This window comes from Cydia strobilella, chromosome 1, assembly GCF_947568885.1.
Source record: "Cydia strobilella chromosome 1, ilCydStro3.1, whole genome shotgun sequence".
Classification (NCBI taxonomy): domain Eukaryota; kingdom Metazoa; phylum Arthropoda; class Insecta; order Lepidoptera; family Tortricidae; genus Cydia; species Cydia strobilella.
This window is the reverse complement of record NC_086041.1, coordinates 14462461-14486592: the sequence shown is the minus strand read 5'-3', so window position 1 is coordinate 14486592 and position 24132 is coordinate 14462461. Positions and strand designations below refer to the sequence as shown.

At 38.9% G+C, this 24132-nt stretch overlaps 1 protein-coding gene across 1 annotated transcript in view; it reads right to left on the bottom strand.

Annotated features, from left to right (window-relative positions):
• LOC134746292 (prostaglandin E2 receptor EP3 subtype) overlaps positions 1 to 24132 on the bottom strand; it is a 38616-nt gene that overhangs the window by 7649 nt on the left and 6835 nt on the right. The window contains exons 3-4 of the mRNA XM_063680660.1: positions 7218 to 7401; positions 6228 to 6472 (exon numbers count right to left, since the gene is read on the bottom strand). Of these exons, the coding sequence (XP_063536730.1) occupies positions 6228 to 6472; positions 7218 to 7401 (429 nt within the window). The remainder of the gene's footprint in view (positions 1 to 6227; positions 6473 to 7217; positions 7402 to 24132) is intronic.

Below are 24132 nucleotides of genomic sequence, written 5' to 3'. Positions count from 1 at the left end.
TAAACGCCTTTGTAGTTGGAATTTCCTATTAAGGAATCTGCAACCAATACACAAATTTAATCCTTCATGGGACCTAATTTTGTTTTCGTGAGAGACAATTAATAATAAGTAGTAAATTTTGATACAGGGACATTTTATCAGATATTTCTCATATTTCTTCTTATTTATTTTGCTCCTTAACTATTACTTAGTTCAAATCTGTTTTATTCTGTTGAAAGTTGTATTGTTAATTTTCAACCGTATTGATCCTGCCTTACTGCGTGTCATACATTATAAAACTATAATTTTCTAACTCTAGCTGTCAATAGAGTTGAACATAATAACTGCTTCCAGGCTTCGTACTTATGCACTAAAGGCCACTTGCACCGTAACCGTAACCCAGGGTTAACCCGTTAAACCTTTAACCAAGTGTCAAATTGTACTGGTAACCATGGTAACTCCAGGTTTAACCGGTTAACCCAGAAATAGTGGAATGGTGCAAGTGGGCCTAAAGGGTTTGGGCTGCGGACTGATAACCTCGTCACCTTGTTCCTTACACGGCTCAAATAGGTCCCCGGGCTTTGCACCTAATTGGTCAAAAACGTTTAGAAAAATTTGCGTCTTATGTGTTGACATTACAAAAGTTACGATACGTGTGATGTGGATACATTTTTCAAAGACTGTCATCATACACATTTTAGTAAGTAGAAGGTTGTAACATACCACATACCTAAAAGGATAAAGTAAACATAGTAAGTTAACTCAGTCTCAAAAAGTTTTTGACTCTAATGCGTGAATTTCAGATAAAACAATAAACAATAACATATGAAAGACCGTACCTTGTAGTACCATGCGGATTTGATGAAATGTTTGATTGAACGAGAACATGTCTGATGGTGTGGCAAATAGAAAGTGCCGGAGTTTTCTAATCGATTACCTCTTTCGCTTTTCAGTTTCTATACGATTTTTACCAGTAACTGTCATTAAATACGACTCATATTCTTTTAACTAGTATCGAATAAGGTACACACATGGTTCCAAAAATAGCACCAAGAGCTAGATTACATTACATTGTAAATGCGCGTTGAAGCTGTTTTTAATGATTTCAAATACTAAAGATAGGAGGAATAATAAATGCGTCCTCTCGCCCTCAGTTTAGGCACGTTTAGGTTAAATCTTGAACTCTGTTTACAACAAAGCTCTCATTTTAAAATTAAATTTGTAAAAGTAAAAAGACTTTAATCAGTGCTCGAATTATACGTTTTACTGAGCCTGAGTCACAGTAGTTCTATAGTTATTTATGCAACAAGAGAGGAAAGTTGGTTTTTCTTGCGAGTGTTTATTTTGAGTCCCGAGAAAGAGAAAGATTCTATAACTGAATCACGAGCGAAGCGAGTGATTCTAAGGTAGAATCTTGAGCGTAGCGAGGGACTCAAAAACACGAGATGTAAAATAACTTTGCTCTTGTGTTGCACACATAATTTTTCACCTCAGTAGTGAGAACATATTAAAGGTTAAAATGTATTTCGAATTACACAGACTAAACAGAAGAGAAAAGTATTATAAAAAAAAAAAAAATTTTTTAAATTTAAACTGTTTATTTCAAGAAAGATTACAAAGACTATTTACAGACTTAGCCTAATCTACATTCTAATAGATTGTATGCTAAGTATGGTCTATGGTATAATATGCTATATTTAACAATTATGAGGTTAACTTAAATATTCATTATAATATGTACGATACGATACGGGACCGGACCGGACCGGACCGGACCAGACCAAACCGTACCGGACCGTACCGGACCGTACCGTACCGTACCGTACCGTATCGTACCGTACCGTACCGTACCGTACCGTACCGTACCGTACCGTACCGTACCGTACCGTACCGTACCGTACCGTACCGTACCGTACCGTACCGTACCGTACCGTACCGTACCGTACCGTACCGTACCGTACCGTACCGTACCGTACCGTACCGTACCGTACCGTACCGTACCGTACCGTACCGTATACCGTACCGTACCGTACCATAAAAAAATGTAATAAAAGTATGAAGTTCATTTTTTGTTCGTTCAAGTTCACTAAATTAAAAAGCTACATTGTTTCACTCCCTGGAGTGAGGAAAGTCGCACTTTCCTCACTCCAGGGAGTGACGAAAGTAGCCTTGTTCGAGCTGCTGAGGTGAAAAATAAATACTTAAATAGACCCGGCGTGACCCCCGTCTCCTTATTTCCTCCAGTAGACAGGTGACAATAGCCGCCTGTGCTGGTAGGTTGTGTTTTCTAGCAAAAGGTGACAGCTTCCAGCCCCAATTATTTAGTTAATTAGTTTTGTAGAAAAGGTATGGCAGCATCGTAGAATTCCAAAAATTAGCTAGATTATTGGAAAATCCGATGGCATTGAAGTCCCCAAACGCCTGAAAATACCTTAAATGTAGGTAATATTTACCTATCGTAATATCTTTCTGAAAAGAAAATTTAACTGTCGACTGATTGTAGAAAAAAATCTAAACGGGGGTTAACATTTCCAATATTTTTTAATTAAATGCACTGGGTAGTGCAGGGATTTAATTAAAATTTAAGCTACTTACTCGTATAAACGCAGTGTAAGTTCCTAACTAACTACATAGTATAGTAAACAAGTACGGATTGTGTTGTCTGTTAATGTTCAGTCAAAGATAGGCTAAGTATCTATTTGTAAACTTTATTGACTGAGATAAGTTCTACAAAATGGTCGCACAAAGGGTTCTTGGATTGTAAAATACAATTACCCCACTTGCAGTCTCGGTGGAGATAGGAATTTTGAAACAGATGAACGTTGTTATGAAGTAAATATTCAGTTCTGTACTTAAATAGTTACTCGCAATAACTACTATTATATTATACCTATATTCGAGAACCTAAACTCAAGCGCATTGAATACGGCCAATACGGGTTACATTTGTACTGAAATTTTGACTGCTTTCATTGCTCTTGAGTGTATTTTAATAACTCGCGCTAGACCGGGCCGGGGCCGGGGCGGAGGTTCCGGCGCTTCGTTTTCTATGGAAAGCACCACGTGATCACCGATCAGCCGTCATAGAAAATGACATGTCGGACACTTCGGCCCGGGCCCGGGCCGGTCTAGCGTGAGTCATCCTTAATGCATCGTTATACATTTAATAGGTATTGTATTGCAATTGCGAGGCCAAACCAACCAACCAAGAAAACCATTTTACTGATGTGTGTATTAGGTACAGTCAGCAGCAGAAGTTGCTAAGCGGGCTAGTGGAAGCCGCTCGACCCCAATTTCAAAGAAAAACCGCAAATCGATCTACAGGTTAGCCGTTTTTTCACACGCATACTAGAGGTCAAAACAAAATTTTTGACTTGCAGTTCCTAAAAAAAATTTGTATGGAAAAAAAAATATTTTTTTTTCAAAAACCTATCGTGTGTGGTATCATACGAAAGGGCTTTTGAGGCGATTCTAAAAATATACCACATCATTACATTTCAGCCATTTTTTTAAACTAAAACAAAAAGAATCTTCAAAACATATCAAGTTTGGGCCCCTCCAGATACGATATGGCCGATTATTTTTTTGTAAAATATATTACAAATGATACGTGATATCCTCATATTCAACCCCAAGAAAACAATGTTGAAAATAATATCATTAACAATTTTTTTTTTCAAGTTTACAAAGTGACACAGTTCTACTTCAATACCTATTTTACGTGACTTATGGAACTGTACTGCAGATACGGTACATATTAATCATAAAATGATACGATTTATCCATACAACTTTGATACAACCTCGATATTTTGTGTCAAAAACTAAACAAACTATACCAACTGATGAAAAGGCATTTCCTTTGATGGTAAGAAAAATATTTAGGTAGATTTTGTAAACTCCTATTTATTTTGTTGTGTGGTATGTTGTTTATATCGTCGCAATCGCCATTAAATAGGTAATAAGTGACTTTTAGTACGAAAAAAACTGGGCAAGTCCAATGACCTTAACCCACTTGTTTATTTAACTGTCACACTAACTTTAACTAGATGCCACCATCCCGATGCGGTTCTTTGCTCGGTTAAGGCCACTTTTTGTCGAAGTCAGTGTTTTTAGTGGAAAGTATCAGGAAATTACGGAACTAGGAAATTCGGAAAACGCGAAAATACTAACTTCATAACATTTACAATGTAAGCATCTCCGTTGGACAGTAACGCAGTCTTACGTAAAGCCCACTCCAGACTATGTGCGTGAATCGCAGATCGCAGCGCGACTTCCCGGAGCGAACGTAACGTTGACATTGACACCACACTCGCACAACTTCACGGCGATTTCGCAATTTGGTTTGCGGCAAGATAGCGGAAAAGCATCAGCTGATCGAGTTTAACTGTTAGTTATATCTATGGCATCATACGTGATTTTGCTGATTTTCCATTTTGTTTTGTTGTAAAACTGTAAAATATAGCTGCTTAATACAATATAATCATAATATAATTTATATTTATCTTGCCACAGAAGAGCCAAAATAGTGTGTAATGTGGAGTCTTGCAAGTTCGCGCTTCGCGTCTCCTTTGACACGGGCCGAAAAACCGACAAAATACGGAGAACAAGGCGCGAAGGCGTGAACAATCTGCGAAATCGACGCCACACTCGCGTTCGCGGCTTCGCGCCGTGATTCGCGTACTAGTGTGGAGGGCCCTTAAGAGAACGCGAAGAGAAGCGGCGCGGCGCGGCGTGCCCACGGCGTTCGCGTTCGCAACGAGGTCGCCCACGTAGGACACTTTTATAGGTAATAGGTATCAAAGGATTGTTTTTCCCCGCGCCGCATCGCTTCGCTTCGCGTTTGCGTGTTGTTCGCCTACGTACTACGCTGCGTAAACATAACTGTAACATAGTAATAGTAGTTTATGTATCTGCTACATAATAAAAGGCATTAAAATACGAGTGTAGTTTATAAATCGAACTAAGTAAGCGTCATATAAGGATCACACATCACATCTCACGAGTGTTTTAATGCCTAATTATGAGTCAATTTGATGAATTTTGAATGTATTGGACAATTGAATAAACGACATTTACATTGGCCCTTAAAAAAACTGAAAGTCAATTGGCGGTAAATCGGTAAATTAAATCTTTTTTAACACATGTCACAATCTGATGATATCGAAACGCCATCTAGTCTGATATTATTCGACATTCGAGTGTAATTATAAAATACATTCTATTGTAATAATGAAGCTATGATAGATAAGATAAGATAAGATAAGATAAGATAAGATAAGATAAGATACATTTATTGAACGGCCACCATGGTCTCAGCTGCCAAAGATGCGCCGGTCGTTTCCCCAGGCACGAAGCTCTAAATGAAATTGTTCGCCGAGCGATGCTCTCGTTAGGTGTTCCGTGCCTCCTGGAACCACCAGGGCTGTCTCGAACAGACGGCAAACGTCCCGACGGGCTGACGCTGGTTCCCTGGCAGAGAGGGCGGTGTCTTATATGGGATGCAACCTGTGTGAGTACATTTGCTGCATCCCATGTAGGACACACTGCTAAGTCGGCAGGCTCAGCGACAGAGACTGCCGCCAAAAGCAAGCGCCTTAAATACTCTGCTTTGGAAGCCACCTATGACTTCGTGCCCGTTGCCGTCGAGACAGCCGGGCCCTGGGGGCGGGAGGCGCGTGAGCTCTTCCGAGAGCTTGGCAAGCGCCTCAGAGAGAAAGGGAGTGACCCCCGTTCTGAGTCATGGCTTGTCCAACAGGTCTCCATCGCCATACAGCGGGGTAACGCTGCTAGTGTGATGGGGACCTTTGGACCCTGCATGGCTCAGAACGGGTTTTAGTTTCTAATTTTTTGAATTTCTTGTATTATAAAATAAGATTCTTTATTGATAAAATTGTACAAATTTTAAATAACATTTTCACCGATACGGTTCTAACAAAACAGTTTATTTTATGCTGGTCGTAATTTGCGGTTTTTGAACGCATTATAGAGGGTTTATGATTATGTGTGTTCCTATATAAAAGAACAATGGTGGTATTAAAGGTCACAGTCTAGGGTAAAGACTTCTAGGGTAAAGAGTTCTAGCGGTAAAGAGTAATAGGGCCGGATTTCATCTGGCCGACTCTGATAACAGTGAGAACCATGTAAAATTTTTTTAAGGTGACATCAGTGTTGTTGCGGTCATGAGTACTTGCCAACTACTAGTAGATAAAGCAACTCTTATGATAACACATTGAAAAAGTTCACGTACCATTTGCGGCAGCCAGCAGGTCATAAACAGTACAGACAGCGTCGCCATAAGTCTGCTGAAGGCGACTTCCTCAGCCGTGGCAGGGTTGTGGTGGCCGGCTTCGGATGCGGGCACAGCGGCTCTCTGGCGACAGCTGCTCTTGGATACTCTGCGCATTACAGGAGCCCCGCGAGGCGCGCTTATCTCGTATAGCGCGCGGATAACCGCCAAGTTGCAGTATACGAGAATCACGCACAGCAGAGCACCTAGAAACAAAGTGATTATGTGTCTTTAAGGACGAGTCTAACAAGGGGCTCGCATAATTGACCTTCATACAAGTATTGGATACCAAACAAAAGACTGTCATTCCATTCCGAAACTTACCAATTAGAAAGAGGAGAACAGTATTTTTTAGCGTGAATGTGCAAGGCTAGCCCTAGCCTCTATATTCTATAAGATGAAAACATTTAAATGGGCCACAAGGCTTATATTACATCAGAGGCTCACTTTATTGAAATCAGAAAATAAATAGAAAGTGGAGTCAAGATCCGACTAGCTTTAGTTAGGTATGTATGTATTGAGCACAGCCGTTCTATGTAAATAAAATAGGGACATGCATGGGTCGCCAAGATTGATAAGGATTTTATTGCGTAAGATACCAGCTAGAAGCGGCATTATTTGCTCTTTCCAAATCTGATACTGATCGATGATAGGTAACGTAACGTAGCACCAACTTGTCGAATTAATATCACCCCCTTAATCCTGCTTCGATAAACTAGGCATCAGCGTAGTCGTTAGTCGCGCGGGTCACGTAGTACGTTACTTGCAGACTGCATGCGCTACCGCATGGCTGTCGAGACGACGTCGGTTGTCTCGACAGCCATGCGGTAGCGCATGCAGCAGCCGGTGCTCTCGTCATAGTAGAGGCCGAGCCCTAGCACCGGCGCGCACGTCAGCACCGCCGCCCAGAACTATCTGGCGAGCAGAGCGTAGTATGTCATCTCCACTCACCGAACGTGACGTAGATCCATGCATAGACGACATCGGTTGTCTCGACAGCCATGCGGTAGCGCATACAGCAGCCGGTGCTCTCGTTGTAGTACAGCCCGAGCCCGAGCACCGGCGCGCACGTGAGCACCGCCGCCCAGAACCATCCCACGAGTAGAGCCGTGCGGATCACGTAGTATGTCACTTGCTGCAACAACGATAAAGTAGGAGATTTAGTACATAAAAGGAAAAAATAGAAGAGGAAAAATGATCGGCCACCTGCAACGATACGACCACTTCATCAGGAACATAATTGAAGGGAAAATAAATGGAAGGAGATGTAGGGAAAGACTAAGAAAAAGTTATATGAGTGAGCTCATATAACTTTTTCAAACAGCGCACCAGTTTTTTTTTTTTGGGTAAAGGAGCATGTAGGGGCCGGCCGTGTCGTACCAGGACACTAAAGGGTTATGGCTTCGGATCGACCAAGGTGGAGACAACTTCATCACGCTGCACCGACAAGAGCCCACCGCTCTTAAATTGAATGATCACCCTTCGAGCAACACCGGTGAAGTGTAAGGCGTTAAGGGTTTAAATGACAACTCAAGAGTCGGCTTATATACAAAAGTTTTAATACCTAGGTTTAGTTGAGTGAAAGTATATCACAACATTACACATAAAACATTGTACATCAAATTACTGTAATTTCAAGGTTTATGGCATCGTTAAATTTAATGTTCTGTTGAGTAGTAAAATATGTACAGATGGAAAATAGTTATCAAATGTCTATCAGCTTTGTATCAGCTATTCAGCTGTGACCTATTCGCACTATTCCCCCTCTGCTGAAGCACAAGCCCAACTTGTAGGTAATTGTGACTCGTCCGAACACAAAAAGAGATCGAGGTGTGCAAGATTGGTCTGGGACGTGTGTAATTTTCTATGTAAATTAATACCACAATATTAACCTGAGAGGCCTCGTAGAGGCTAAATACGTGTCGAGTATTGTTCTTTTGGTGGTGGTGTGTTATTGTTATATTTATTTGCGAATTTATTTTTGCGGTGGGAGGGTGGGAACATTAATTGCACGTAAAAAAATACGCAAGTGAGTATAACGGGTTAGCACTGATTGACTAGCACGTTATCTTTTCGCGGATTAGCAAAGTAATATGTGGTATTTTCTATAAAAAGGGACCTTATTGTCGATGGCGCTTACGCCATTATTAACGATGCTCCGATATAAATACAATGCCGCGCGACGCTGTGCGGCGTAAGCGCCATCGACAATAAGATCCCTTTTTTATAGAAAATGCCCCATATTTTGGTATTAATTAATATAAATTTCCGCAAAGTAACGCCTGATTCTATTCATTATCATTGAGTTTAGGCTCATTTGAAAGGTCTCGAGAAGTACTTGATAGACATGCAAAAGATAGAAAGTACAGTCGGCAACAAATGTGTATCTAAAAATATTTTTGACGGTTACTTACTTTGGGACTTACAAGTCACTTATTGAGCTTACTGTGGGGCTAGGTCGATTTGTGTAAGATTGTCCCACATTATTTATTTACTTCACTAGGTAACACTCGATTTCAACAGCTTCTATTAGGTTACTTTTATAATAATAATTGCGACACAGAATAACTTATAGTACTATATGAAGTTAATACATCTAAAGTGTCCAGACGCCATTAGGAACACACCCAATATTACACACAAGTAGGTAGCGATTGTAAGAAGTTTGCTGAGCTATAAAAAGGGGTCGCGACGGAGATATATATTGGGCAACTTTGAACGTGGGCGGAAAGTATGACCGTAATCATACCGCAATACAAACAATATGTTAGATACGGGTACTTAGCGAACACTGACATTGAAATATAATTTTCACCTCAGCAGCTAGAACTAGCCTACTTTCGTCACTCCCTGGAGTGAGGAAAGTGCGACTTTCCTTACTCCAGGGAGTGAAACAAAGTAGCTTTTTAATTTAGTGAAGGCCATGAACTGCCACTTCATACTTCTATTACAAATTCATTTGTTTTTTTTTTTAGTTTTTTTTTCTCTGTATTATTCTGTGTAATTCGTAACATTTTAACCTTTAATATGTTCTCACTACTGAGGTGAAAAATTATATGTGCAACACGAGAGCAAAGTAATTTTACATCTCGTGTTTTTGAGTCCCTCGCTACGCTCAAGATTCTAACTTAGATCACTCGCTTCGCTCGTGATTCAATTATACAATCTTTCCCTTTCTCGGGACTCAAAATAAACACTCACAAGAAAAACCAACTTTCCTCTCTTGTTGCACATTAGTAGATTGTGTCACAAGGGAGCAAAATGACATATTTACGGCGAGGGCGTACAATTGAATCCTAAACGAAGCGAAGGATTCTATAATAGAATCCTGAGCGTAGCGAGGGATTCAAGTGTTAACGCCCAAGGTGAAAATAATTTTGCTACCATGTGACACATACTGCTTTTCACATCACCTATGAGGAAATTACATACTAACATTAGGTTTCAAAACATTATTATTTTAAGCAAAGATCGATACGGACAAAGTGCCAAAAATATGTGTACACGACCTTAGTATAGGTACATACTTCTGGCACTTTGTCCGTATCGATATTTTCAGACGTGACTGTAGTGACAAATTAAAAGTACCTACAGCTCATAATTATGTACCTAATATCTTTTCAAAAACAGCAGCAAACAACTAAAATGATACAATGAAAATCAAGTACATTATTTTTGTAGATTTTTCTGATAACAAATTAGCTCTTACCCCTTTGAACCAAATCTTCGGAAGAACACTATGAAGACTGATATCACTTATATTTATTATTATTAGTGTCGTTACCGGGATGCTGCTTAAAACATCTGACACAGATGAAAAGGCCTATTATTATTGATTTAAACTAAGTATTTACAAAATTTATACAGAATACAGAACCGCATAATGCTTTGTGAAATATTTGTACAATTTTTTTTAAATATAAACTTTTTAAATTGCATAGACAAGTATGGCTGCGTTTAAGGAGACCTAAAATGTCAAAATGAAAATTAAATTATTAAACTAAAGTTTTTTACGTTTCTTTGTAAATATTACGCTAATTAATTAATTTACTTAATTTAAACATGATATTAATTAATTTAAAATACGTTAATTACATAATTACGTTTTTTGTTTACAATTACAACAAAATATTATTTAAGTTAGAAAAATTGTATGCACGTAATCGATTATAAAGAAATTGTAATCGATTATCTGCATACTAATTTCATATGTCTTTGTGTCAATATTTCATACTGGCAACAAAATGTCCTTGAACAGAAAAGTGCCACTTTGATCCCTCCTAGCAGGGAAGAAAAGTTCCCTTTTCGAATAGGTGATGTGAAAATAACTATTGTTTCTTTAGGTAAGTAACCGTTACTTCTTAAACGAGTATTGATAAGGAGTTAGTGGAATTCATATCAAGTAAAGGTTGAGATTAGGTACGCTCCCTTTAAAATTTATTCCTTAAGTACTTTAACTGAAATTTATTTGTTGAAAACTGACAGGTGCGAGTACTGATTTTTTGACTTTTTTAATATTCTGTAGGAGTTTAGTGACCTAACTGGCTAATATGATTCATCAATCAATCTCAATCCAAATAGTCCCTATGGAGGCCGTCGGCTATGAGATGAGGAAACCTCCTATTTATTTATTGAATGAATGAATAAATTATATTTATTTCATCATAGAGTAACTTATACTAGAGCGTGTCATAGTAAATTTTGTAACCCCAGTAAATTCACTGCCATCTGTCGACACACTTTAAAACTAAAAATAAATATTTATAAAAATACGATAAAATGTATTTAAAAATGGATAAATGATTTTTTTTATTTGCATTAAATATTTTTATGATTTTGACCCATGTTCTTTCACTGATATGCGTTAAAATTATAAATAACAAACGAAACCGTCAACGCCCTCTATACGAGTGTAGGCCAAAACTAGTGGCGCCCTCTGATCGAGAATCAAATTTGCGTGATTTTCGAGGCACGTTTTTTCCTTAGACTGTATCCATCTATTACGGAGTTATATCTATCTTTGATTTCATACACCAGGTATCCATATGTATTATAATTTAATTATACATATATAGTATTATCAAGTATTATAGTATAACTAAAGCTAAAAATAAAAAAATGGAAAGTAATAAATGCGTAACAATTACAAAATGTTAATGAAACTTAGCTCATATCACATTCAATATAATCACGACATCAAGTGGGTACCACCCAATATGAAACAAATTAAAAGAGTGATAAAATAGACATTGCCCGGGCCCAACTGTTTCTTGAATCAGTGTGCCCTGTGAATGAATGCCTTTGGTACTCGTAGCAGTTACAACAATACTTTAGTTCAGCTAATTTGACCTATTTGCTACTTGCACAACGGGATGCGTATCTGAGATTCAAACGAGATGTGTGCGCATCACTTACGCATGCAACCAGGTTGACCACTGCCCGCCGAATCACTAATTTGTTGTCGTAAAAAAAGAGATCAATAGAGCGACCGTTTAGCTGACGTAGGTACGGTAACAGTATGTAAAGATAAGGAGTTCGTAATTATATTATTATATTATTATTCATTTCATCCAAATTCAAGATATCGCAGGAGACGAAAGGCGAACACAAAATAAAATTAGTATGTGATTTTAGAATCTTTTAAACTTAATATTAGGTCAGGAAATGAATGCTCGAAAAAAGTTATAGAGAAATGCTTGGAACACAATTTATGACTTCGTCTTCGCTTTGTATGGACTAGTTCCCGTTGACTTAATAAAACTTGTAACAAACCATGTCGCTTAGACGCATAGTTTCCGAGATATAATCGAAAAACCGAAAAATGGAACCTTCAAACACCGCCCTGGCACCAGGGTTTCCCGCTATACTTTCTTATTGCTTGGCCTATATATTAATATACCTACCGATATCTATATCTTCTTATCTATATATATAAATGAGTGTGTCCTGACTGACTGACTGACTGATTCATCAAGGCAGAGCCGAAACTACAAAAGAAAAAGTTTTAATTTGCACACCAGGTTGCATTTATAAAGCGTACAAGAGATAAAAAGCGATTTCGAGAAATCCACCCCTAAGGGGGTTAAAAAGAAAGTTTGTATGGGGTTCAAGTTTTATTTAAAGCTAGGAAATTGAAACTTTGTAAAAAGGTATTTTATTAAAAAACAAGTAAACTAATTTCAGCGTTTTTGAAAATTCATCCCATAAGGTGGTGAAAAAAGGGTTGAAAGTTTGCATGGAGATCTCAAACATTTTTTTTAGCGCGGGACTTGAATCTGTGTATAGGCATATAATTCGAATACGAGAAAAGTAATTTCAGCGTTTTTAAAAATTCATCCCCTAAAAGCGTTAAAAGGGGTTGAAAGTTTGAATCCATTATAAACTTCTTATAAAGGCATAATATAGAGGGTTGAGATGGATTATATCGAGCACATTATTTTTCAGTTAGAGGGTTGAATTGAAACTTCGTAGGTTGTGAGAGACAAATCTCATGCGTTGTATAAGTAATAATTAGCAAATGATTAACCGTCACTACTGCTATCTTTTGCTGCATAATGTTGTATGCTCATGTATCAAGAAAATCTAGAATAATTATATAAATTATATAACCACCAATATACAAATCCACGCGCATGAAGTCGCGGGCAACAGCTAGGACCTATTTATAGATAAGCAGGGGTAAATTATAAATTATAGGTACTGTCTGCCACCCTTTACCCTTTAACCACAAAGGAAGCAATGGTGATTTTCCTATAAAAGTGGGGCCAATAGGTATAGGTAATGACAGTGGTACTTTAAATGGCCAATCATACTCTATTTGATTCAATTAAGACATTGAAAACTTTCATTAGCCGTTTAGCTTTACACGCCAACACATAATCTTATGATAATGTAATAACATTACTCATGTCTAATTATGTATGGAGCGGATGCCGGCAAACACGATTCGTACGCAACATACAATACAGATTCATACAAATTGTATTTATACTCGGCGCATGCATTTATTCTGCGCGCCCGGGATCAACAACATCGTCTATATATGAGACAATTGACGGCCTTCTTAAAGATCGATTAAAGTACATTCGGCTTGTGGCATTTGACGTGAAATGTCTTTAAAATAACAGCGATGTAATATAAATTATACTGATTAGGTACCGTCAATCGGGGTGAATAGGGATGGCTGGGGTGAATAGGGACGAAATTTAAGATGTGATTTACCTGAGAATTTCTTAAAAATACCCTCAAAAATTGTATTATTCGATTGAAAATAATCGTAGGTATGTATGATACAATTTGTGTACGTATTTTTTAAGAAATTGTTAGGTAAATCAACGTTAAAGTTTTGTCCTTATTCACCCCTGCCATCCCTATTCACCCCGGTTGACGGTATATTATGAATATTAATATAGATATATTGGATACAGTCAGCATCAATAGTCGTGGATGAAACAACGCCCGAAAAGTATCTGCCGTCGGAATTATTTTCCGAATAGAGATCTAGGTACAGTTTGCATTCTAAAGTATCTGTGAGTCCTTTTCGAAAAAGATAGAATATATAGGTATTACATCACTTACTAAAAGGGTAAGTAAGTCCTTGTTAGGCTTAGCGTTAATAATTTGATAGGTACTTAAGCAAATAATAGGTGAGTGGTAATTTTGTAAGAGTATCGTAGGATAGCGCTTAGGTATCTAAGGGACGTTATAAGCAAATTGGGTAAGTTAAGAGGATATATTAGCTGAGCCCCTACTCAGATTTGAGAATTTTAGGTAAATATCTCCGTCGCGCTCATTTTTGGGCCGATTACCAAAATTCTTTTTTTGATTGTAAGTATATATACATACAGACTTGTCCCGTTATTGTGTAAAACGCAGTTCTGATGATGGAATCCATGAAGAATCGAGGGAACTCCTCAAATGTTATAGGCATACATATAATGATTTTAGGATTTTCATCAACAAATCAAGCATTTACATTCAAAAAAGTAACATTTGATGAAGTGGAACTGCTGATGATGATCAGAATGAAACTCTTCAACGACGCATAGTTCACGTTTGGCGATTTGTCCTCTTCGTTATGTTTGTTAAGCAAGTTAGGTTTTCAAGACATATTTTTGTCAAGCTCGAGTTCTGATGATGGGATCCATGAGGAACCGAGGGAACTCCTCAAATGTGAAAGGCATACATATAGTGATTTTTGTATTTTCATCAACAAATCCGGCATTTTCATTTAAAAGAGTGACATTTGATGAAGTGGAACTGCTGATCATGATCAGAATGGAACTCTTCAACGACACGTTTGGCAATTTGTCCTGTTCGTTACCGACCCGGACCCAAACTTAATTAGACCCGGACTCGGACCCGGGTCCGGAAATGCTACTAGAAGAGTGGGTTAGGTTAGGTTTGAACTGCGATCCTCACAGAACCGAACTGCTATCAGATAATTAGGTTAGGTTAGAACTGCGATTCTCACAGAAACGATATGCTACTAGAAAAGTGGGTTAGGTTAGGTTTGAACTGCGATCCTCACAGAAACGAAATGCTGCTAGAAAAGTGCGTGGTTTTTCCTCCTTCGGCTAAAGGATACATAGGCAAAAGATGCTGTTTTTATCATTTCATTGTATCAATTGTATGAAATCGTGCACCATCAACAATAATCATTCACCGGCATCCCACATGGAAATCGGTTTTTTTTTCTTAAAAATTATTTAGTCCTTGAGATTCTCATGATCGGTAATAGGTAATCGGTAATCGCATCTCTGTCTGCATCGTAACTTCTTCAGTTTAGCTACATCTTAATAGTGCTGGATGTATACTTAGGTAGTTACTATTAGTAATTACAATTATTAATAATTACAGAAATAATAATTTAGTAACTTACTAAATTATTATTTCTGTAAATGTAGCCGCCAAAGTTTATAAAGTAGAAGTTATGTAGAGTACGAAGTACAGACCTTATGATATGATGATATGCTGACGTGTAAACATACCTATAAGTATAAGGTATACGTACATTACATTTGCGTGATCGAATCGGGCTAACTGGCGTGGCGGCACACTGGACAGCAATGGTGTTGTGAATCAGAAACCGCACGTGACGAGCAAGCAAAGGGTTTTCATTACAAAGTCGTAAAATTAATTTATATATATTTGCATTACTGTAGATAAATCTTTGACTTTATTAATACCTACCTACCATACGTCTGGTTGGTTCTGGTTAGCATTAGCGAAATACTTTTTTTTTTTTAAATCTTTATTTAGGAAAAAAGGCCTTCGTCGCTGAGCGATGATGCCGGCCTCATAAGAATTACATAATAATTATAATTAATGTCTACACTTTAACAATTTTAGTATTAGGTGGTACAATGTAATAGTCTGCTTAGACGTAGGTTTCGACAACAAAATATTACATGAGCCCACGTCAGTTAAATTAAGTTTGGCTTGCGTTTCAAATGCTCTGCGGTCGACTCCGATCCGAGCACACTCCACCAATGCGTGGTAGGTATCTTCTCTTACCCCACAACTTGAACAGTTTGGAGAATCCACTACTCTGATAAGGTGCCCGAACACATTAAGCGGCATGTGCCCGGAGCGCAGTCGCATGCTTGTAACAACAAGTTGTCTATTTAGCTGAGCGTCATAAAACCAGGGTATCTTCGGCGCCGGCGGTTCACTAACTAGAGTTTTATACCATATGCCTTTCTCTTTCGACCTCTTATCGAAGTGGTTTAGTAAAGTGAAGATACTTGAGCTATGAAAGAAACGTAAAGAGGGATTTATTTGGCATCGACAAAAATGAGCCAGTCTAGCGGTACAAGTTCCGAGAGTGAATCTTCCAGTGATTCTGAAATATTCTGAAATGGCGTTTAATTTATGAGTTTGGTTTATCTAACGCGTTTGACGTAAAGACCGAACTTTAAGAGGATTTTAGTTAAGTTGAATTAGTTTGTATTTCTAAACTACCTACTGAAAAGAAGTGGTATGTTGTTTTTTTTTTATTAGATATCTGTACAATATATGAAAATAACCGGCCAAGTGCGAGTCGGACTCGCGTTCCAAGGGTTCCGTACATTACACAGTTTAAACAATGTATTTTTTATGTGAAACGTGAGTGAAATGTCTTTAAAAACCCGTAGGGGTAGGATCAAAAACTAAGTAATTAAGTCCGACTCACGCTTGACTGCACATTTCTAATAGGTTTTCCTGTGTGTGTGTGTAGGTAAAGATCTATTTTGTGTATTTTTTTTTTAATTTTTGACCCAGTAGTTTCGGAGATAAAGGGGGAATGGTCATTTTTTGCCTATTTTCTTGAATAACTTCTAAACTGTTTATCCTAAAATTATAAAAAAAATATTTTTGAGATTCTCATAATGAGCTCTTTCATTTGATATATAACACGATATAGTTTGAAAAACTTTATTTTTTAATATTCTTATTTACCCCCCAAAAGTGGCCCCCTTGTTTAAAATTAATTTGTTTCCGTTATATGTCCGTCTTTTGGTCACAAACTTACATATGTGTACCAAATTTCAACTTCATTGGTCCAGTAGCTTCGGAGAAAATAAGCTGTGACAGACGGACAGACAGACAGACGCACGAGTGATCCTATAAGGGTTTCGTTTTTTCCTTTTGAGGTATGGAACCCTAAAAATATTTTTTTAAATTAATATAACTAATATTTTACTTTCCATTTGACAGTTGACTTGATTGGCATATTATCTGACCTTCTCAGAATAAAGCCTATAACATAATCCGATCAACATTGAATCGGTCGTACTTCGGAAGTCGGAATTATAAGATTCTGGATATGTGATTTTCACACCTCAGAATTCGGCATAATAAGAATCTGAAGTGCTAGGAATTTGAGATTTTAATAACCTAACATTTTAGGAACTTGGATAATTAGAAAATGCCCTACTCATAATCGAACCTATTTAGAATCCGAATTAAATAGAAACTGGCAACTTTATAGTCGTACTTACTCAGATTAAGGCCTAAACCTCAACTGATTTAATACGAATCTGTCCTGGCCCGCCTGAAGGAATAAAACTGGCTACCTACAACTGGAGAAAAACAAGGCGGTCTCGGATTCATCTGAAGATATATACGGGAAATAAAAACGGCGTCACGTAATGGCACAATACAAATATTGGAGAAGGACCCATTTACGAACATGTATGTTTTTAGGGTTTCGTAGTCACCTAGAAACCCTTATAGTTTCGCCATGTCCGTCTGTCCGTCAGCTGCTTTGCTCCGTGATCGTAAGTGCTAGAAAGCTGCAATTTGGCATGGATACATAAATCATGCATGGCGACAGAACGGTAAAATAAAAACTCAAAATTTTTTTTTAGGGTACCTTCCATACAAAATGATTACTATACTAACCCTATTACTAAGACTCGCTGTCCGTCTGTCCGTCTGTCTGTCACCAGGCTGTATTTCATGAACCGTAATAGCTAGACAGTTGAAATTTTCACAGATGATGTATTTCTGTTGCCGCTATAACAACAAATACTAAAAAGTACGGAACCCTCGGTGGGCGAGTCCGACTCGCACTTGGCCGGTTTTATTTATTTTTATTTTGCTTTGACCCAATAGTGTGGGATATAGGTGGATAGGTCTTTGAAAACGAATAACGGTCTCCAAAAACCATTTTTGATAAAGTTTATCTTCGGAAATAATCGCTCCGAAAAAAAAACGCCCCCCGCCTCTAACTTTTAAACCATGGGTCCAAAAAATAAAAATAAAAAATCGTGAAATAAAAGCTTAATAAATACTTTCAATGAAAACTATGACTTACTTTTGATGGTCCTATATCCCCTAGCTGGGGCAGAGGGCATCCACAGTGCTCCGCCATCCCGTTCGGTCTTGAGCTTCGCGCTTCATTTCGCTCCACGTCTTGCCAATGGTCGCCGCCTCTGCGATGATCGTCCGCCGCCAGGATTGCTTAGGGCGACCACGTTTCCGCTTTCCTTGGGGATTCCAGTCTAGGGCTTGCCTAGGGATGTGATCCGGGTCCCTTCGGAGCGTGTGGCCGATCCAGTTCCACTTGCGGCGTTTGATCTGCTGGTCGATCGGAGTCTCACCGCAACGTTCCCACAGATCTACGTTGGATATTCTCTCGGGCCAGTATACACCAAGGATACGGCGAAGACAGCGGTTGATGAAGACTTGGAGCTGACGCGAGATGTTGTTAGTGACCTTCCACGTCTCACATCCGTACAGCAATACGGTCCTCACGGTGGACCGGAATATCTTGAGCTTAACTCTCCTATACAGTTTCCGCGATTGCCATACCGGACGGAGCTGTGCGAAGGTTGCTTTCCCCTCCCTCTGTGCCGATGAGTAACGGCAACGAGCTCGTCGCTCCGAACCTCATTTCCTAGGTCTTCCGGATGTTAATCTTTAGTCCCACCTCCAAAGCGTCTCGCCGTAGGTCGTCCAGTTTGGCTTGCATGTCGGCGCGCGTGTGGCTCAATAGGCATAGTTCATCGGCATAGTCAAAATCTTCCAAGACGTTGGACAGTCCCCACTCTATGCCGCGGCGCTTGCTGTTGGTGGTGTTATTCATGATGCCATCGAGGACGACAAGGAATAGGAGAGGTGAAAGGAGACACCCCTGACGAACACCCGCATGGACCGGTATGTCCTCCGAGACGAGGCCGTCGTGAGTCATCCTACAAGAATACTTCCTGTAGATGGCTTTAATCATGTTGGTGATCTTCTCGGGGACTCCAATTTCACGCAGCCGGTCCCAGATACAGCTCCATCGCAGCGTGTCGAAGGCTTTTTCGAAATCCACAAAGGTCAAGTACATTTCCCTCTGCCATTCTGATGCTTGTTCGAGTATTATGCGCAAGGTGTTGATCTGGTCCGTACACGATCGGTTGGGTCGGAATCCAGCCTGCTCTTTGCGAAGAAGAGGTTCGACGGCTCTCGACAACCTGTCCAGGATGATCTTGCAGAGCACCTTAGAAGGAATCGGGAGCAAAGTGATGCCTCTCCAATTGCCACATTCACTGAGGTCTCCCTTTTTGGGCACGGTGATAAGAAGCCCTTTGTTCCAGTCGTCGGGTAACTCCTCGGCTGACCAGATGTCCCGTAGTAGGGGCGTCAGCGCGTTCGCAGCGGTAGAGATGTCAGCTTTCAGCATTTCCGCTGTGATGAGGTCGACTCCTGGGGCTTTCCCGTTCTTCAGTGATCGGATGGCCTTCACTACTTCCTCTCCTGTAGGGGGACACACATCAATGTCCAGCCTTTGTGTGGGCGAGCTGGCGGCAGGTGTGTCTGTAATAACGGGGTCGTTCGGGACTCGGAAGATCTCCTCAAAGTGCTCCCGCCAGCGTTGAAGCTGCCCCTCTGATGTCACAATCAACTGGCCTCTCTTGTCCTTCAAGGGCTTCTTCTTCCTCCGGTTCCGGTTCCCGGCCAAGGTCTTCGTTGCCTTGTACATCTCCCTGAGATTGCCGGAGTTGACAGCGCGTTGGGAAAACTATAGCGAACATGATCGGTCCAGCTGTTTTTAAGTTATTGCAAAAAACTTCTCTTAGTAAAAAGACGTACGTACAAAGCGCTGCGAAGGTACTCCCTTGTACAATGATACTTCCTAATAGCCCCGGTTATAAATAAATCTTATCCGTTTGTTTCACTGGGGACTGAAAAATCGGCTCTAAGGGTTATGCATTTTTCATCACATTTTCTCGAAAAGATCTTATTTCATGCAGGTTTAGGTACTGAAGGCTAAAGGCCTATATAGTTCCCGTCGGAGTTATGGATTGTGAAAAAATGCTATAACTCCCTAGGGAGTTATATACTTCTTTTTTAATAAAAAAATATTTTATTACATTAAAACACAATACAGAAATACAATGTCAAAAATTATACAAATATTAATAAATACCTAAAATCTAAAAAAATCTACATACAATTTCATCAACAATACCTAATATATTTTAATATATAAAAAAAAACACACACAAATACAAAACAAAACACAAAGCAGTAATCAAGAGTCAGTCAAAAATCCCACCCCGCGTCATCCCCGGCGCAAAGGTGCCCAAAACGCTCGCCGCATTACCACGCTGAACCGCAATGAATAACCTCTGCACCAAGAATGACCCGGAGCGGGGATCCAGGCCCTTATTCCGCAAACGGTTCCCAAATCATCGGTTTTAATTATATAACTAATTCATAAGAACCAAGTGCGACATAATATAGTAGTAATTAAATAAAATGGAACTAAAAATTCCATACTATATGGTTGTATTTTACGTCAAAAATGTGACAGTTACGTAGGAAGTGGCGCCCTCAATAATAATCTACAATCTCTTATCGGACTATACGTCTAGGTACCTATATCAAGACGAATTAAATTCAATTATATAAGAAAGCCGCTGTATGTATATTTTTTCTCTTAAAAAGTCTGAAAATGTGTAAAAAAGTGTAAGTATATAAAAGTAATAGATTCAAAAAACCGACCAAGTGCGAGTCGGACTCGCGCACGAAGGGTTCCGTACCATTACGCAAAAAACGGCAAAAAGAACAAGTTTGTTGTATGGGAGCTCCACTTAAATATTTATTTTATTCTGTTTTAGTACCTATTAGTTGTTATAGCGGCAACAGTAATACATCATCTGTGGAAATTTCAGCTGTACAGCTATCACGGTTCATGAGATACAGCCTGGTGACAGACGGACAGATATACAGACTGACGGACAGCGGAGTCTTAGTAATAGGGTTTTCACTCTTTGGGTATGGAACCCTAAAAAAAGAACTTTCGTAATATTCTACGGGTACAGAAACCTTACCGCTCCGAAAGCTTCGTGTGGAACTACAACAAACAGCGCCACTGCCCGCGATCGCAGTGTTACAGTAATTGCTTAATTAAGACTTTGCTAAGTCGCACAAGGACGCGCGTCAGCCTGACGCGCGCAGGACAAAAAAAGCTTTGTCGCCAGTATTGTAACTTTACTACCGCTTAATACAGGCCCCGACTCAATTCTTACAGTTAATTGGCACCGTGCGAAGTCCGCGATCGCAGCGCATAAGGTGGTAAAAATAGGCACTAACGGAAGTTAGCGTCTTTAACATTTCATACAAGTATATGGCTCGAAATGGAACCTTAATTTACGATTACTCTTGAGATATTCATTTAAATTGTATGGTGTAAGGGACTATTGTAATCTGTATGAAATGTTTAATATAACTAACGTATTTCAGTTGATAATCCGGCGCACCGCCCGGGCAGGTGTATGGCAGTGGGCTGCCGCTCGGCTCGCACGATAGTCGTGTCACGTGGCGCTCGCGCAAAATTGTAAATACGCAATGGCTTCGAAACCTAAATCGCGATCTAATCTGTATAAAAGATAATGTTCTGTTTACGGATGTCTGAATAAATGGAAGAACAAGGAAGCAGAAAAACCATTTTTTTTAAATTCCGGACTATATTGACCGACATATTTTCAAAGGAATAAGTACTTCTGTGGCATATCTACTTCCGTGAGAATCAGACATACTATCTCCGGCAAAAAAATTTATGTTTACGGAATCAACGTTTGTAATTCCTGTAAACATAAAATTTGCCATTAAATTGTACCTATGTACAAAAACTTGTCAAGTGACAACCCCGTGCCGACACTCGCAGCTCGGTCATAAAACTGCGGCGCGCAAAGAAGATTCACGGTTCGTGCGCGGTTCTAAGTTTCACTTTTGCTTACAGGCGGCGAGTGTAGGTATAATTTTATACCTAAATCTGGCTTTTGTGAAGGAGTGAATTTTCTGTACGGTAGTACTATTAGTTATTCTGTGATTAAAGCTCTTAGCCAGCGAGATTTTTTTCTGATTTCATTAGCAAATATCGTCATATTTTAACCAATTTATACAAAATTTATAAATTATATGCCTTTACCTTCCTCAAGAATAACTCTTTTCATAGGTGAAAGCCGTACAAAAATCCATTCAGTAGTTTTCACTGAAATTATTACGATGTGCAATTTACTTACTTCTCGCTTTATAGTTGTGACTAAATACGGGCCTATAGTTGCAATTTGCAACCGCTGTGTGGCTCTGTCGTCGTGCACGGTCCCATAATTTACATCGTGTGGGGGCGTGACAGCTTTATTACATATAGTTTTTACAAACTATATGTATATATGTATATACAGTCAGCATCAACAGCCACCCTGGAATACTTTTCCAAATAGAGATATATCTCTACAGTTTGTGTTCAAAAGTATCTGTTACAATCTAATTGTTCTCCATGGAGAAACAGAGAAGAGCACGGAAAACAGAGGGCCTACCGCGAATCACGTTCGACGTGTTTTAAAGCCAACCATCATTACTTACGTCTAAAAATATTGTAAGCTTGATAATTGTAATTAAAATGACTAAATCATATTACTGATAGCAATAATATAACCGTGCATTGGCGGTGTGTGGTGCTGAGACAAAGCGCCATTTGGGTGGTAGGTATGGCACTGGCATCGCGATAACCCCAGCCATATTTAGAAAAATAGTATAAAACATTGACGTAGGTTTAGCATAATTATATGATAAAAATTATATATAGTTTGTCAAAGGACTGTCTCATTTCAAACATAGACAGAGATAATCATACTATCTTTGTCTTACACTAGTACTAGCACCCAAAAGAAAAGGATGAGTATAGTTTTTTTTTGTTCTTATTTACTGACAATTTGATTTGACCAACTACGTATATGTAATTCTAATCCATTCTAATCTAGATTTTTAATGGCACCGTGCACGATACATATAGCGCCACACAGCGGTTGCAACTATAGGTATAGGCCCGTATTTTGTCACAAGTATTAAGCGAGAAGTAAGCTACAACTATTAGCGATCTTTAGAAAATCTAACCCATGACCATGCTGAGTGATATTGTAAACATAAACTGTGCGGCACGAGCTGGGGAGCTTCAGCTCATTGCTTACGCACCTCCGCAATCGCGGTTGTGTACTCGGCAGCAGAATACTGCGCACCAGTGTGGCTCGAAATTGCACATACCCATACATTGGACGTTAAGAGGCCGGTGTCGATTTTAGTCGCAAAAATGTAAAATTGATAGATTTAGTCAATGAAATTCTACACCTTTTGTTACCAAATTGAAATAACAAGTACTGGTTTCTATTAGCACGTCTTCTTATCTTGCCTTTTATCAGATCAATTTTTATAAAAAGGAATCACTACATTAGTAATGATTTTTTTTCTGAAGGACGTTTAGGCAAACGCGCGTAAAGCACTGATTTTGTCGCTCTTATTTATAAATTTCGTAAAGTTTGGACTGCTAAAAATGGTAAATTTGTATTATGCATATTCTGTACTTGACCTTTATCAGATTACATTTTTGTTATATGACTTAGAGTTCGAGGAAATGAAAGTTAAACGAATTCAATTTTCTCCAGAAATTACTTCAAAACAAGTGACAATTTATCTGAAAATCGACTTAATTTCAACGTAATTTTGATACTTAAACAATCTACAACATTTGCTGAAACTATTCTTATACATCAATTTGTATAATATACCACCATAATTTTTTGATGATTTTTTAAAAACTAACCCTTCTCTTCATATATTACTGGTGACGCTCGCTCGCGACCTCATTATTAAAAGCAAGATGAGAAGACGTGCTAATAGAAACCAATACTTGTTATTTAGATATTACGTAACAAAACGTGTATAATTTCAACGACTAAATCTATCAATTTAAACTTTTTGCTCCAAAATCGACTACGGCCTCTTAAGCTTAACGAGACCATGCTTTGCATCTCTGGCCCTATCCGATCTACACATTGAGTCACATTCCCCCTCCCCATCTCCGACGACTCCAGGCGTTGAAGAGGGAAGC